We start from the raw sequence: 14,224 nt of genomic DNA, 5'->3' as shown, positions 1-14,224 counted from the left end.
CAAAAAAGTTTGAGCATATTTGAAAAGTTTTACTCCATCAAAACAACTAACAACTTTTTAAAAATTTAAACATAACACATCAGTCTTCAAAATAGTGATGTGTCGGTCGCAAACTAAACAGATCTTAGAGCCGGCTCTTTGAAGTGAACGACGCGAGCCGGCTCCTTATTGGATTCAGAAAGTTTATTCATGCAGGCCCATATGAGAGAGAATGTGCATCTTTTTGTTTTCATATTTGAATTTATATTTAATTGTGTTGTGGTTTGCAGTGTTTTGTGTTGTTTCACTTTAAAATTGTTTAAAAGGAAAAAGCTGAAAATTTAAATACTTAAAAGTTGAAATGTAAATAGCCGTTTTTTGTATTATATGATTTATTTATTACATTTTATGTGGCGTGAATAAATAAAAGTATATTTACGGTGGCCCCTACAGACAAAGCATGTACAAACTTCAAAACACGTACAAACTCCGACGCAGGTACAAAACACAACAGAAGTGCTCCAGGATGCTGGGCGCAGTGTTGAGCTTTTGTTACCTAGTGGCTACACAAGCCAGCAAGTACCAACGACCAGATTTGGTGTGTGGTAGTAACAGGTAAATGAACTTTTTTTTTAAATTATTTGAATATATATGAATGCCTGTGTATAAATACACAAACAATACACACATGCTTTCAATTGTGTAATTTAAGTGATCTAGGTAGCTGTTTTGGAAGTTCAGTTAACTCTAGGAATGTGTTTTTGAGTTTGTTCGTGCTTTGTCTGTAGGGGCCACCGCATATATTTATATATAAACATATATAAATAAAACCACGTTTTTTTACATTAGTAATTAATCCTTTTGTGCATAATTGTATATTATTGTTAATAATAAGTTAATTAAAGCAACAAAACAACCTGAAGAGCCGGTTCGGAGCCGAAAGAACCGGAAATCCCATCACTACTTCAAAAGCCTTCTGTTAGGCACATGGCTATTTTGAACGACACATTAGCTGTTAGTGGTGTCTTAGAGTATGTATGCCACAGTTCTATATTGAACCTTAAGTTGTCCCTGATTTGTTCAGAGGTAGTGTGTGATAGAAAATGCGTTCATAGACTGCCTGAATGTGTGTGTGAATGGGTTTATGTACTATAGCTTGTAGCAAAAGCTACTTTCAGTGCTCATTCAAACTAGAAAAGTGCTAAATAATGACAAGTTAATCACAAGTGGTATTGTATTGCACACTGAGTCTGGAATATTTAAAAAAGGATCCCATTTATTTTGGATTTTGTGCACACTGACATGAGTAAGCTGAACATTTACTGAAATTTGTGAATCTAAAGCAAAACTTGTATAGGGCGAGCTTTACTTTAAGAATGATTTTCGCTACATAATATAAAAAGCCAAAATTAAAAAGGTGTTTACTGAAGGCTTTTTGCCTGAGAGAAATTTACTTCAACTTGGCTACCCTTGCTCTCAAACCATTCCTTCATTAGCTTTTGCTTTTCTGTAGACAAAGAGAAGGTATCCCAGTGCAAAGAAGATGAGGATGATGGAGAGGAAGAGGATGCCTTTCCAGGGCCCTATGGGCAGGGCCTTCATCACTACAGGATTTTCGGCTGGAACTAGATTGGTCAGGTTTAGCATGTAACCCAAAGCCCAGCCTACAGATGCTCCTCCGGCCTACAGAAACACAAGAAGAGGTGCAGTGATATCACATCATATTGTGGATTCTATCAGTTTCTAAATTCCAGCAAATCATTTCGTTTCACCTCTCACCTTTTTTTCAAAAGAAATAGAAGGAAGGGAAACCTCGTTAAAATGGTAGCCCTGTGTTAAGAGCACCTGGACGAAATTGGAGACGGCGCAGACATTCTTCATGTATTTCTCATCCTGCTTTGTCCTAGTCGTCATCTATAAGTGAAAATACAATGTGTGAGGTTTTGTATTATGTTATTTCAAGCTCATAATCAGAGAGATTTTATCAATCCCAGAGAGAAATTGAGTTGTCAAAGCCGGAAATATACAACAAACATCAAGCACTCATAAAAAAACGAGTGTAGAAACAGAGATATTGATAGATAGTGTGGTTCCCCAGCTGCACCAAGGCCGATCAGCAAGCACTCCAGCGGGTGGTGAAAGAAGCTGGCAGAATTATTGGAACAAGTCTGCCAGAGATCAGTAATATCTTCCCCACTCGCTGTCTGAGGAGGGTGCACAGTATCCTGTGGGACCAACATCACCCTGCGCGCCACCTTTTCCATCTGCTGCCCTCAGGGAGAAGGTACAGGTCTATACAGGCCAGAACATCCAGACTGGCCAACAGCCTGTATCCACAGGCTGTGAGGCTCCTGAACTCTCTGCCCCCCTCTCCCGGACAATAACCATATCCAACTTCTTAATAGCAATGAACTGGTCTGCATTGGTGCATCATATCTTTATTCTCTTCCCCCTCCTGCCCCCCCCCCCTCTTTCTTAAATAGATAACTATCATATCTGATATCATATCTCACAGTACAATAATATTGAATGGGTTGCATTGTTGTATTTTGTCATGTTTCTCAGGTCTTTGTCTGAATTTCTACGAACATTATTGCTAAGGATTGTCTTATTGCATTGGAGTCACACTGGGTTAAATATGTACACTTGGGTTTTAAGGGGTATTTATTATTTTCTTCTTTTTTTTTTTTTTTTGGGTTGTATGGAAGCCCCAAACGCAATTTCATTGTTCTTGACAATGACAATAAATAAATAAATACAAATACAATACAAAAATATATAATAGATAATATATGTAGATATATGTCGACAGTGACTTTAGAACCTTCAAGTAACATGGTGAAGAATTGGTGGCTTGTTTGCTGGATTTACAAATCAACACGTCTCAAAGTCTTTATGGACAGTACCTCAGAGATGCTCATGCTGCAGACGCGCCGGACAGCCTTTGCGGTTTGATTAGGAGACGTCATATCCATGTTGGTGAGGGTAGAGATGTATTTGTGAGTGAAGTAGAAAGCAGAGAATGCCTGTGGAGAAGAAAGAATAGTGCAATGGATGAAGGTTAAGTATCCCCCTGCTGCTTTGACTGAATTTCTGTTTTTGAAGACAGAATTAAAAATGTGACCTGTAACCACAAAGGAAGCGTCAGTACAATCCATTAGGTCCTGATACAAATGCCTGTAATGCATCCATCTTTAGTGTTTAGGAGTATTTTCAATCATCAATCAATCGATGTATATGTGTGTGTGTGTGTGTGTGTGTGTGTGTGTGTGTGTGTGTGTGTGTGTGTGTGTGTGTGTAAAGAAGAAAGGATATCAGAAAGCAAAAATTAGTGCTCATTCAGTGAAGAGCATACTGCACTATTATTGACCTGGAACTGAGGAAATACTGACTAGAACACTGGTTTCTACTGCTTTGTCAAGATTAAAAACCTGGCCATTCCCAAAGTCAAGATTGCTGCGGCCCACTTAAAAAACCCCACAAAAATCTCTTAGGCACACTAAATCTCAAGTCTTCCCCCTAATCCAGGAGAAAGTGATGTATTTTCTTGAATAAAATGCATTAAAAAACATAAGGAATACAGGCTGTTGGCTATTAATTGTTAATGCTATCCAGTCATATGCATAAATCAGTATTAAGGCCAACGTGGGACCGAGCCAACCACCAGGGCACAAACTTCAAAACAAGAGCCACATATTTAGGTCAGAGTAATAAGCCATATTGCAAACTAATCACCTCATATTACCAGTTTAATTAATTTCATATAGATAAATACGTTTATTTAAATATTTAATTGTATATGCTTGTGAGTAATTTCAGATTTATCTTCTGTTATCACCTGCAGTACCTTCATCGTCCACCAGTGGGCCCACATGTCACTGGTAAAAGAGGTGTTGTATCTGAACTTTTTTTATTGTCATTGTACAGTTTCTTGCACATCGAAATTAGGTAGCAAGACCACAAAGTGCAAAAGTCTATTTTTAAAAAAGTAAAGAAAGCAATATACAAATAAGAATATATATCTAACTAGTATATAATATTCTCACTCTATATATATACACGGGTATGAGTCACAGAAGCATTGTGGGTGTGTGTACAAGGGCAGCAATATAATATATAGATAAGGGTGGAAGGGAGGTCACTGGTCATTTAGGATGAGGATGGTAATTGCACATCTGCCAGGATATTGCACAGAGAACAAAATATTGCACAGAAAAAGGGGAAGACCAAAATATTGCACATGGAATAGAGGCAACATAGTCAATAGCAGAGACAGAGTGACTGATATGTAATAAAGTGAATGCCGGATTCCTGTGATTTTATCCAAATGTTTTCTTGAAACTTTCCAGCTCTTTAAGTCTTGTATGCTTGTCTGTATGACTGTTTATGTGCGAGTAAGTCTCTTAGGCAAAAATTGCAGAAAGTGTGCATAAGGGATTCAAAATATCTACCAGAGAGCTCCCATACACGTGACGATTTCGGTGTAGAACATCTGGAAAACTGTTCAAACACCTGTCCAAACTGTGTCCACATAGGAAGCAATTCACTCGTTCCATATCTTTAAAGTTGGTGGCTGTTCGCTAATGAACATTCCAGGGTCTGGTTGCATAGCTGTTTGATGCAATTACTACCACACTACCACTGACTCTCTCCTTCTTTTCTGTCTGTGTCTGTCTGTGGGCATGTTTTCTGTTGACAGTGTGTTCACCATTGAACAGCGTGTATTATCTCTGTCTCTTAACCTCCGATTCAAAGATAGCAATTTTACTTTAACAATCTGTAAATAAACCTGTTGAATGTTTTAACAGTGCTTTGTGAAGGTGTTTGGATGGAGGGTTCCAGGGGATCATTGAGCTTATCCTAGATGAAAAAAGAAAAGAGGCAGGGTACATGCTGGATAGGTTGCCACTCCGTCAGAGAGCAGGGAGGAAGCTATTCAGCATCACATTCATACTAACAGCAGGTTAAGATATCTCGATTAACCTACCATGCATGGGTTTTAACTGATCACTCAGAAAACATGCACACAAAAACCCAGCTGACCTAGAGCTTTTCTATGAATTACGAATGCTAATAATTACAGTAGAATTAGAACGTAAGAACTAAAAAAACTCACTGTAATCACTACAATGAGCAATCCAAGAACAAAGAATTAAAAATGATACCCAAAATTGAGTCTACGTTATGCTTCTATGCTTTTTTGCCTCAATATAGGATATTTTAGACAACATCTAAAAGCCTCTCACCATGAATCTTCCTCTCAAGCTGGGCTGAAAGACTCCATTAAAGGAGCACTTGGAGTATTTGCAATTCTCAAAGGAGAATATCTTCTTTACATTCTTTAAGCAGTTTTGGTAGTCCCCTGTGCCCACAACGTTTACATTCATTTCCAGGTCAATCTTGTCTGGCTTGGAGTCCACAGTACACGGAGAATCAAAGACGTCCTTCCCCAGGATGACAGATTCGTTGAACTGCTTTGGATAGCAGGGGTGGAACACTGTGCTGTTTGGATAGTTATCCTTAAAGTTAGAAGATTAAAATTTTATTAGAAAACATTTTTTTTTATTTTTCTTTACAAAGACCATTTCACTGTTGAAGCAATAAAAGCCATCCATAACACAGACACTGCATTGTTCTAAGGTTCCTTGTAGCAACAACTCTGATTTTCCTAAAACTGGTAAAGACTGGTTATTTAATTTGGTTAACGAGCTAGCAGTTCTCCTGTCCAATCTGTATGGCAAGCTTTCATCTCTCTCTTAGCAAGAATGTAACAATATGATCCCAAAATGTGACAAATGTGAACTTAATCCATTTAGTAAGCTTAATGGAGATGTGTTTCAAACATCCTTATAGCTTAGCAGGACTGCAGCAAGACAATAAAATGTTTACACATGCTGTTTTATATGGTCTTGCTATCGGAACTTCTCAGTTGTTGAGAAGATACAGAATCATTATAACAAACAGGGATTTGGTCGCCATTAACAGTTAGAGTCTTTTAACTTGTTGAACAGTACCTTAATGAGATGAGCCAGCAGTTTCCTTAAATACTGGTCTTGGCCGTAACACAGGAAGCTCTGGGTGTATAGTCTGTAGGTTTTTCCAAAAAGCTTCAACTCCATTGTGTTACTTTTATTCTCCACCTTTTCAGAGGTCTCAAAAGTAATCTGAGTAGATGCTCCTCCTAAATCCAAAGCTCCAATTGTGTCTCTGCCTGGATTCATCCAGTGACCTACAAAACCATACTGGGTAATAACAAAGGACACCACAGTGGAATTAGAATCTCTTAGAATCAACCAATAACATTCAATGAAAACGTTTAGGGAAAAATGACCAAAGCACTCGAACGCTCTAAAACTGTAAGAGAAATTTAGATCTAAAATAGCTGTTTGGCTTCACTTGTAAATGGAAAAGAGGCCACACCCCCACCTAAACATGCAACTCATGCATCATAAAATACCTCCATGTAATTTTCAACTGGGACGCTTCCAGCACTTGGCATCTTCATGTACACCAGTCAGTCCATCACATTTCTAACACAGTGCTTAATTAAAAATGTTAACTAGATCCTGAACTCAGTTTTCATTATGTTGTTAATAATACTCACTGTAAGTAAGTTAACAACCACAAACAAGATACTCAGCTAAGTACAAGTAAAATTATTAGTTAATAAGTCAGTTTAACTAATAAATATCTAACTTGGAAAATAGGTGAAGCGATTTACTGAAACATATTCAGGTTAAAACAAACAATTCTAACAGGCTTGATCATGAATACTCAGGATGACTGTCTTTAATCATCAGCCTGAAATCTCTTAGGAGAGCTTTTTTGTAATTTCTGTAAGTAGTCTTCAGGAATAGGACAATAGACAATAAAACAATAAAAGGACAAAAGGACAATATAAAAACTCTTCTTTAGGTGATCGCTGTTATTAGTCCCTTTCTAGAAATTTCAATTTTGATTGCTTACTCCATCAGACCTGTTGCCCCTATTTTTCATTGCAGATCTTGTGCAATGTGACACACCTCATCTTTTTTCCCCGTTACCCTTCTTTAAGAATGGCTTGTAATGGCTTTGTATTTCTTTTTTGCAACTTTAATTTTTATTAGCTTTAGTTATACAGTAAAGAAAATTACAACCAGTCTGGAGTTTACATTTCTTTTTCCACCTTCTATCACATGCAAATCTCTTTTTATGTCGTGTTTTTGGTGCCACTTAAAAATGTTTTCCACTTCCTCCATTGTCTGTCATACTTACACCCCATCAGTCTAATATTGAAAGTAATTTCTGAGATACCTTCTACAATCCTAATCCAATCTTGTTGAGTGGGAGGGTCTGGGTGTAACCAGTTCTTTGTGATTGCTTTCTTTGTTGCGGCTAGGATTATTTTTACTAGATACATGTCCTCCTTTTATACCAGTTCCTTTATGTTTCCAAGGTACATCACTTGACTGGTGTTTGGGAGTGCATAACCCAGAATATTATCCATGGTCATTTTAAGGTCTTCCCAATACTTTTTGATTTTTATGCACTTCCAAAATATATGTGGGTAATCAGCTTCTGTTTCTCCACACAGTCTCCAACATTTATTTATTCATGCTATCTAATCAGCACCTTGACATGCCACACCTGTGAGGTGGGATGGAGAAGTTCTCACTAACACAGATTTAGACAGATTTGTGAACAATATTTGACAGTCATGGGTCATTTGTGTATGTAGAAAACGTTTCAGATCTTTAAGTTCAGCTCATGGAAAATGGGAGAAAAATCAAAAGTGTTGCGTTTATATTTTTGTTCAGTGTATGTACAGATATGGGCTATGTCCAAAACAAATAATAACAGTAACAATAAAAACATCTATGTGATTATAAATTAATATTTTAATCAGAAGCTACTATTTAAGTTTATGTGACCCTTTCAGTTCTAGTCATATCCTAAAAAAACAAAACCTTTCATGTTTCATGAGGTTGTGAGGCAGTGCACTCTGCTATCCAGCTGCCTTGCATGTTAACAGAAAAAGCAGAAATTCATCAAAGAGACAGCACTTACCTTGACAAAGTTTTCCAGTAAGTAGTTAACAGTGACCCAGCCAAATACCCCTTCTGCCTGCCCGCTCAGAATTATTGACTCTTTGAATTTGAAAGGGTAGGACTGGAGTTTGTTTTCCACTTCCTTCATTACACGCTGCGACTTTGAGGCATTGGTGATGCTATCAATACATTGGTTAAATGAAGCTTGGTTAAAAGACTTTCTGAATTCATTTCAATACAGATATTAATCACTGATGGAGTTTGTGGTGAATTATTAACCACTACTACTAACCTCAGCAGCCTCATGCCTGCAGTCGCTCCCAAACAGAGTGGAGTTTGATGGTGTCTGAATTTGGGGATATGCGTCAAAGCTTGTTCCAAGCACTTCTCGAGACTCTTTGCTGCTCCACTAGGGTTGTCGGCATAGCTTGATATCCCACCACCTGGACAAGAAGAAAAAGTAACTCTAATTGTTTAAGAACCTGATCTAAGGCTGCACTTTCTTGTCTTGGAGTCATCCACTGGTGTTTCTAAGGAAACATTGATAACAAGGCCAATAAAAGGGGAACAGCTGGTACTTACTAAGTTAGCAAAGAATGTCTGGCGAGGAAGTGGACCACTTAAGTCTTACACAACACATACAATTTGAATATCCTTAACGGCACTGGATATTTTTCTATAGGGTGAAATTGTGGAAGTGAAAGTGAGAGTGCCCTCACCAGTGGAACCTTCTGGGGTTAAATGGTCAGTTCTGGAGGCTTGCAAACATTTTCCACTTAACACCAGCAACATTTCTATAAATAGTTTTGGTATTTCTTAGCAATAATTTGAGAAATATTTGTGATCCGTTACATATTCCATATGTAAGGGTATGACCCCCTCTATGTTGTGGCGACACTCTGGCTAACCCGGCAATGCCCCACAGCTTAAGTGTGTGCAGATGTAAAACTGGTGATTGAGTTTTGAGTGCCCTCCCTTTGAGCCTCTGGAGAACACTGAGATAAAGTGGCTATCACTTAAAAACCTCCCTCCATAAAATCTGCCAAAAGAGTTAGTGAACTCCAGGCACTATCGGTCCACAGTGAGTGTTGCAGGTGATTCCCGGATGGGAAGGGGTGGAAGCTCCCCTTCCCTTGGTTGTGTGGGCCCACTTGGCCCATGGGGTGGCCACCTCTTAGGTCATGTGCGGCAGCAGCATGGTCCTCAGCTACCACCTTTATGCAGTTTTATCGCTTGAACGTGGCAGCCAGCCTGTCTTTTGGGTGCTGGGTGCCCATCAGCAGTAGCCTAGGTCCTTGGTTAGCCTAGCAACTTGAGGGCTGACCATGAGTGGCTGCTCAGTTGCGATCCTTGCGTCTTGCAGGACTCGCTCAGGTAAGTCTTGCATCTGGCAGACTGAAGCCTCTGGCCCCTGGCTCGGCCTTTGCGTCTGGCGTGGCCTTGACTGGGGTGGCATGTATATATGTACATTTGAAAATTGTTCTTTTGGTACACTTTCTGGGTTTTCGGCTGCGCTGTCTCCTTGCGGGGTGTCTTTAAGAGTTACCCCATACATATGGAATGTGTAACGGAGTTACGGAGAGATAGTTTCTCACTCAGTGAACCAAGGTTACAATGTAACCGTACGTATGAGAGAGGCCTGATAGCTGAAGGCTCTGCTGACATTATACTTTTAGAAACTAAAAGTTAGATTTCATTCTGAGCAGTGGCGGTCCTAGCCTGTTTGGCGCCCTGGGCGAACACTCCCTCTAGTGCTAGCATGTGCTCTATTTGGAAGCAGCCGGCCCCCTCCCCTTTCAACGGGTTGTGTGTGAGACTTTAAATCATCAAACTGTAAATTATAAATTGTTATTGATCCCTTTACTCCTGGTCCTAAAGTGTATATTTATTTTCTTACTCTTCTTATATTTATTGTTTGTTTACTTGCACTGCTGTAACTGGAGCCTCGTCGTCTCATCTCTATATGCTGGACTGCATGTTGCGGAGATGACAATAAAGTTTACTTTGACTTCAGCAGTGAGCATGTGCACCGAGGGCTCTCGCGCTCACTTTTCGCGTATAGATTTGAGAAAAACGTCGGTGCAAATTATAAGTCTGTATCATGATGTCTGGTGTTTTCGTTTTGTTTTTATTTTGTTTTATTTTGCGAGTTGGTTATTAGACGCTGCTCCAGCCAGCCAGAGAATCCCCCGCCGCCCCGCCCTCTCCTCCCTGTGCAGCAAGCAGCAGGCGCACCTCGCAAACGGAGGGCGCCCTTACTCCCAGCAAATGGGCGATAGAAAACCGATCGGTGCCTGTACCATTCCCAGTATGCGCTGGCATGACGCCGGGGCAGCATGAGTACGAGCAACTATTTTTATTTTTATTTTTTGCCGATGCCCGTGATGCCGCTCCCCACCACGATGCTGCCCCGGGCAACCGCCCGTATCAAAAACCGCTTCTGATTCTGAGTATATGCTGTTGCCCACATTTACCACTCAAACCACGAGATAAAGTAATGATTGAGTTCTCTTTTGATCAACTTTGTCTTGAACAATGCAAATGAACTCACCTTTTACATTACACTCATCGTGCTGGGTAACGATGCCGGTATTGTTTTGCTTGTCAGCCGGCCATTTGTAGATATACATGGAGGTGTGGGATGAGCCTGCATCCAGAACGATTCCATACTAAAAGAGACAGATATACAGTATAGTAGGTGACCACAGGCAGAGGTAAGCCTCCCAACTTCATCGGGTATTTGTAAGCTATCTCTGTGACCCTCTAATGACTTAACAATCATCCATCTGCTCTTCCAATATACACATGAACCACAGATATATCACAATTATACATATATCATAAATATATATATAATGCTCTAAAGTTTTAGACCATGACGTTTGTCAATAACAGCTTCTGATGGGATAGAACATATTGCACAGAAAACTGCATAATGCATACGTCCTAAATCTTAATGTGTGTTAAGCGAGGCTGAGAGCTGGTGACTGTGGGTAACAGCATAATTCACATTATTTATATCCTCATGAAATCACTCAGTAAGCCCTTGTGTCCTGGGAATAGACGAATCTCATTAGGATAAAATATTTGATCAAACAATAAACATGATCACCCAGAATAAATTTGTATTGAACTACAGACACTCTTCCCTGAAGACAAGTGTCTCCTCTCATATCGCCCAACTTTGGTTTGTTATTGTTCAATAACCGTGGTGCAGTGAGTGGATTACACAGTCAAGAAATGTTTTTTTCAGAAATAATCAATTAAGGGAAAAAAACGGAAATACAAGGAAAAATATAAACAGAAAAGGAAAAAAGGAACAAAACAATTACAGTACAAGCACAAAACAATGTAACATTTTAATGTTACACTCGATTAGTACAATTAAATATATTTTTAATTATTATTTAAAAACGTAGCGTTTTCAATGTCACTGGGATGAGTAACAAAACGTTTCTCCCATTGAAGATGCTTCACCTAGATGAACAGAATCAACCTTTGGCATTTACTTACCTGGATGATTGATCGAGCATCAAGACAGTTTATTTCTATCTTTGTTTTTGTTTTTTTACAAACATTTTGTTGTTGTTGTTTTTTGTTTTGTTTATAGAGTTGGGTCAATTGGAAACACTAAATTGCCCGTCGGATGGATGGATGGATTTTTTGTTGACCTTTTCTTAAATATTTCTTTATCTTTAGTGTGTAATTTTTTATTAGCATTATTTGTAGATATATAACAGCATAAATATGACTTATTACATGCCATTTAAAATTGTGGTCATTTCTAATTGAAACGATACATTGTTGTCTCATGAAGAGCAATTCTCCTTGAGGTGTCTAATTTTTCAGTTGTGCAGTAGCTTAAGAATTAGTGGCCTAATGCGTGTATGGTCTGTATTCTCAACGTCTGCAAGCATAGCCATTTCACACTTTGGAGAGGCAAAGCATGAATTGTGGTAGCTCATGAGGTGGAGCAGGTGCTTGTGTGAATGGGTAAATGAGGCAAGTTGTGTTAAGTGTTTTGAAAGCTCAGAGTAGAAAAGCACTGTAAGACCCAGTCCATTTCTTATTTACACAGTGGACCGGTGTGTCTGTTGCATGCTTTGCATGATATTGAGCTGATACTGCTGCAAATTGCAACTTTTTTGTACACTAACCTACTCATTTTGATAGTTGCAACCACTCCAATGTGCGAAGGTGGTATTATTTTCCACTTACTGAACTTTAAGTGAGGTCTTGACAGGATGTGGTTAAAACCTATAACATAGCAAGTTTGCAACAGTCGCTATTTTTGTGCAGATTTACTGCTTCTTTTTTAACGATACATCTTAGGTTTCTTCTCATGTATGTGTACTCTTTGAAGTGACCAAATCAAAGCAGACTTGTTTCATGAGACTTATTTCTAAATACCTATTCTGTGGTGCCCTTTAAAAGATTTCAAATTGTCTGTGAGATGAACAAAATGAAAAGCCCACAAGCAATTAGCACAGAATAACTATCAAATAAAACAAACTACTTCTTTTATGTCACACTCTTTGTCTTGACTCGTTCAGGGTATTCTGTGTCACTTCCTCTTGCAAACCATTGTCAGGAAATGCATTCAGAGCTGGATGTGAAATTACGAGCATTTAGCTCAGATGTAGACAAGCACTGAGCAGTTTTAAATGAGCTCATTTTTCACTGTGCAAAGACTCGCTCCCTGTCAGTATACCAACACACATCCCACAAACATCTAGCAGTTTCAATACCTTTTGGCCTAGTTTGGCCTATCATACAAAGCTGTTGCTCTAAGAACTACAGTTGACAACACATACAAGCTAAAGTAAATTTTTGAAAGGTATCAAAAGCAGAGACAGGCTTTTAGGATCCTAATTTTTTCTACACATAGTGTAAACTCCGTGGTATAATTTACATAAAGTATTAAAATAAAGATCTTCTGTATTTCCTTACTTGGACTGATACATGATGATGGCAGAAAACGTAGTATGGGATGAACTGTGCATGTTTAGATTTCTTGTACTTTCAGTCACACCTTTGCGCAGAGCCTTCTAAAATGAAAATCTGACATTTTTCAAACTAATATTAAAATCTGGCTTAGCTGTGTACCCAAATTTAACTTCTAATGTGCATTTCTGATGCACACATTACCAAAATCCTGACCTAGATTTGAAACGGTGTTCTGCGCCTCTATGAATATATGCGTCTACAATAATATTTACCATGTTTTCTGGAGGCAGCGCCATCTCTTTAGCTGGAAGGACCAGCAACAGAATCCCCACAACTGCCACGACGATTAGCACAACCGCCGGTACGGTTTGGGAGCACCGGAGACCCATGCTGAACGCTGCTGCTTATGTTTGCCGCCAATAGTTCCGCGTAAAGGCGCATTAAATAACCATGGCTTTCGCGTGAGCTCCTGGCGTGTTACGCGCATGTTACGGAGTCCCGCTTCCTCTAACTTGTGCCCACACGGGCACTCAGACGTGGTTGAAACACTGTGTATAGAATATGAGCTTCATTCATGGGAAGCACAAGACAAATGCTTCATAGGGGAGTTTACAGACTTATCCCGCGCGCTCGAGCACCCCCAAATTTTACATATAGCCCATTTTAGTATTATTTTCTGAATTTGTCTTCAAATTTAATATTTCTGTAACTTTTCTGTTGATAGAATGAAAACAGGTGTTATGTCCAGTGTTGTTGATGTCCTCAGGTTACGGTCTCACACACACAGGCTGGTTTCTCATTAATAATTAGACTTTGTTGCTGCAGCAGAGAACAGATGCAGAGATGTGATGCAGTTTCAAACACACTTTAACTTGAATAAAGCACATGTTCAAACTATTCTGATAATGTTGCTGTGACTTATAGTGTGTGCTTATTTTATTTGTTCTCTATATGTCGTCAGAAACATTAGGCAGCGTAGCTTAAATCACCAGAGATTATTAGCAAACTTTAACCTACTGATCCATACTCTGCTCGGATATCGAGAGTTTCCAGCCATGGAACTGATGTACTTAATTATTTTAGTTTGTTAAGTATATTCAGTGTTTGTTTACAGTACAGCTCCAGATCCGGGTGACAGCAGGTCAACTTATGTCACCTGCCCATGTGCAACTGCAGCCTGTTTTCAGTTTACATCACAGAAATTTGTCTCCTTCAGAAATTCTCTGATGACACAGCCATTATTGGAAGTGTGGATTGGTTGCTTTGTGAGG

At 39.1% G+C, this 14,224-nt stretch overlaps 1 protein-coding gene across 1 annotated transcript; it reads right to left on the bottom strand.

The window, feature by feature from the left end:
- Window positions 1-1,235: 1,235 nt before the first annotated feature.
- LOC101480120 (ectonucleoside triphosphate diphosphohydrolase 2) lies at window positions 1,236-13,401 on the bottom strand. Its single transcript, XM_014414629.3, has 9 exons — window positions 13,226-13,401; window positions 10,558-10,675; window positions 8,299-8,449; window positions 8,026-8,185; window positions 5,994-6,221; window positions 5,226-5,498; window positions 2,886-3,005; window positions 1,759-1,893; window positions 1,236-1,662 (listed from the first exon to the last, which is right to left on the bottom strand). The coding sequence occupies exons 1-9, from the start codon at window positions 13,340-13,342 to the stop codon at window positions 1,456-1,458; spliced, it is 1,509 nt and encodes a 502-aa protein (XP_014270115.3). The 5' UTR covers window positions 13,343-13,401; the 3' UTR covers window positions 1,236-1,455.
- Between the last annotated feature and the right edge of the window lie 823 nt (window positions 13,402-14,224).

Source organism: Maylandia zebra, linkage group LG12 (assembly GCF_041146795.1).
Source record: "Maylandia zebra isolate NMK-2024a linkage group LG12, Mzebra_GT3a, whole genome shotgun sequence".
NCBI lineage: Eukaryota > Metazoa > Chordata > Actinopteri > Cichliformes > Cichlidae > Maylandia > Maylandia zebra.
The sequence above is the reverse complement of the archived record's forward strand: the minus strand, read 5'-3'. Positions and strand labels throughout refer to the sequence as shown.

Coding starts and splice junctions, on each gene's coding strand:
- LOC101480120 (XM_014414629.3), bottom strand. CDS start 13,342: ATGGGTCTCCGGTGCTCCCAAACCGTACCGGCGGTTGTGCTAATCGTC. Junction 3,006..5,225: donor GCTTGAGAGGAAGATTCATG/GTGAGAGGCTTT, acceptor TCTTCTCCACAG/GCATTCTCTGCTTTCTACTT. Junction 1,894..2,885: donor GCAGCATGAGCATCTCTGAG/GTACTGTCCATA, acceptor TTTCACTTATAG/ATGACGACTAGGACAAAGCA.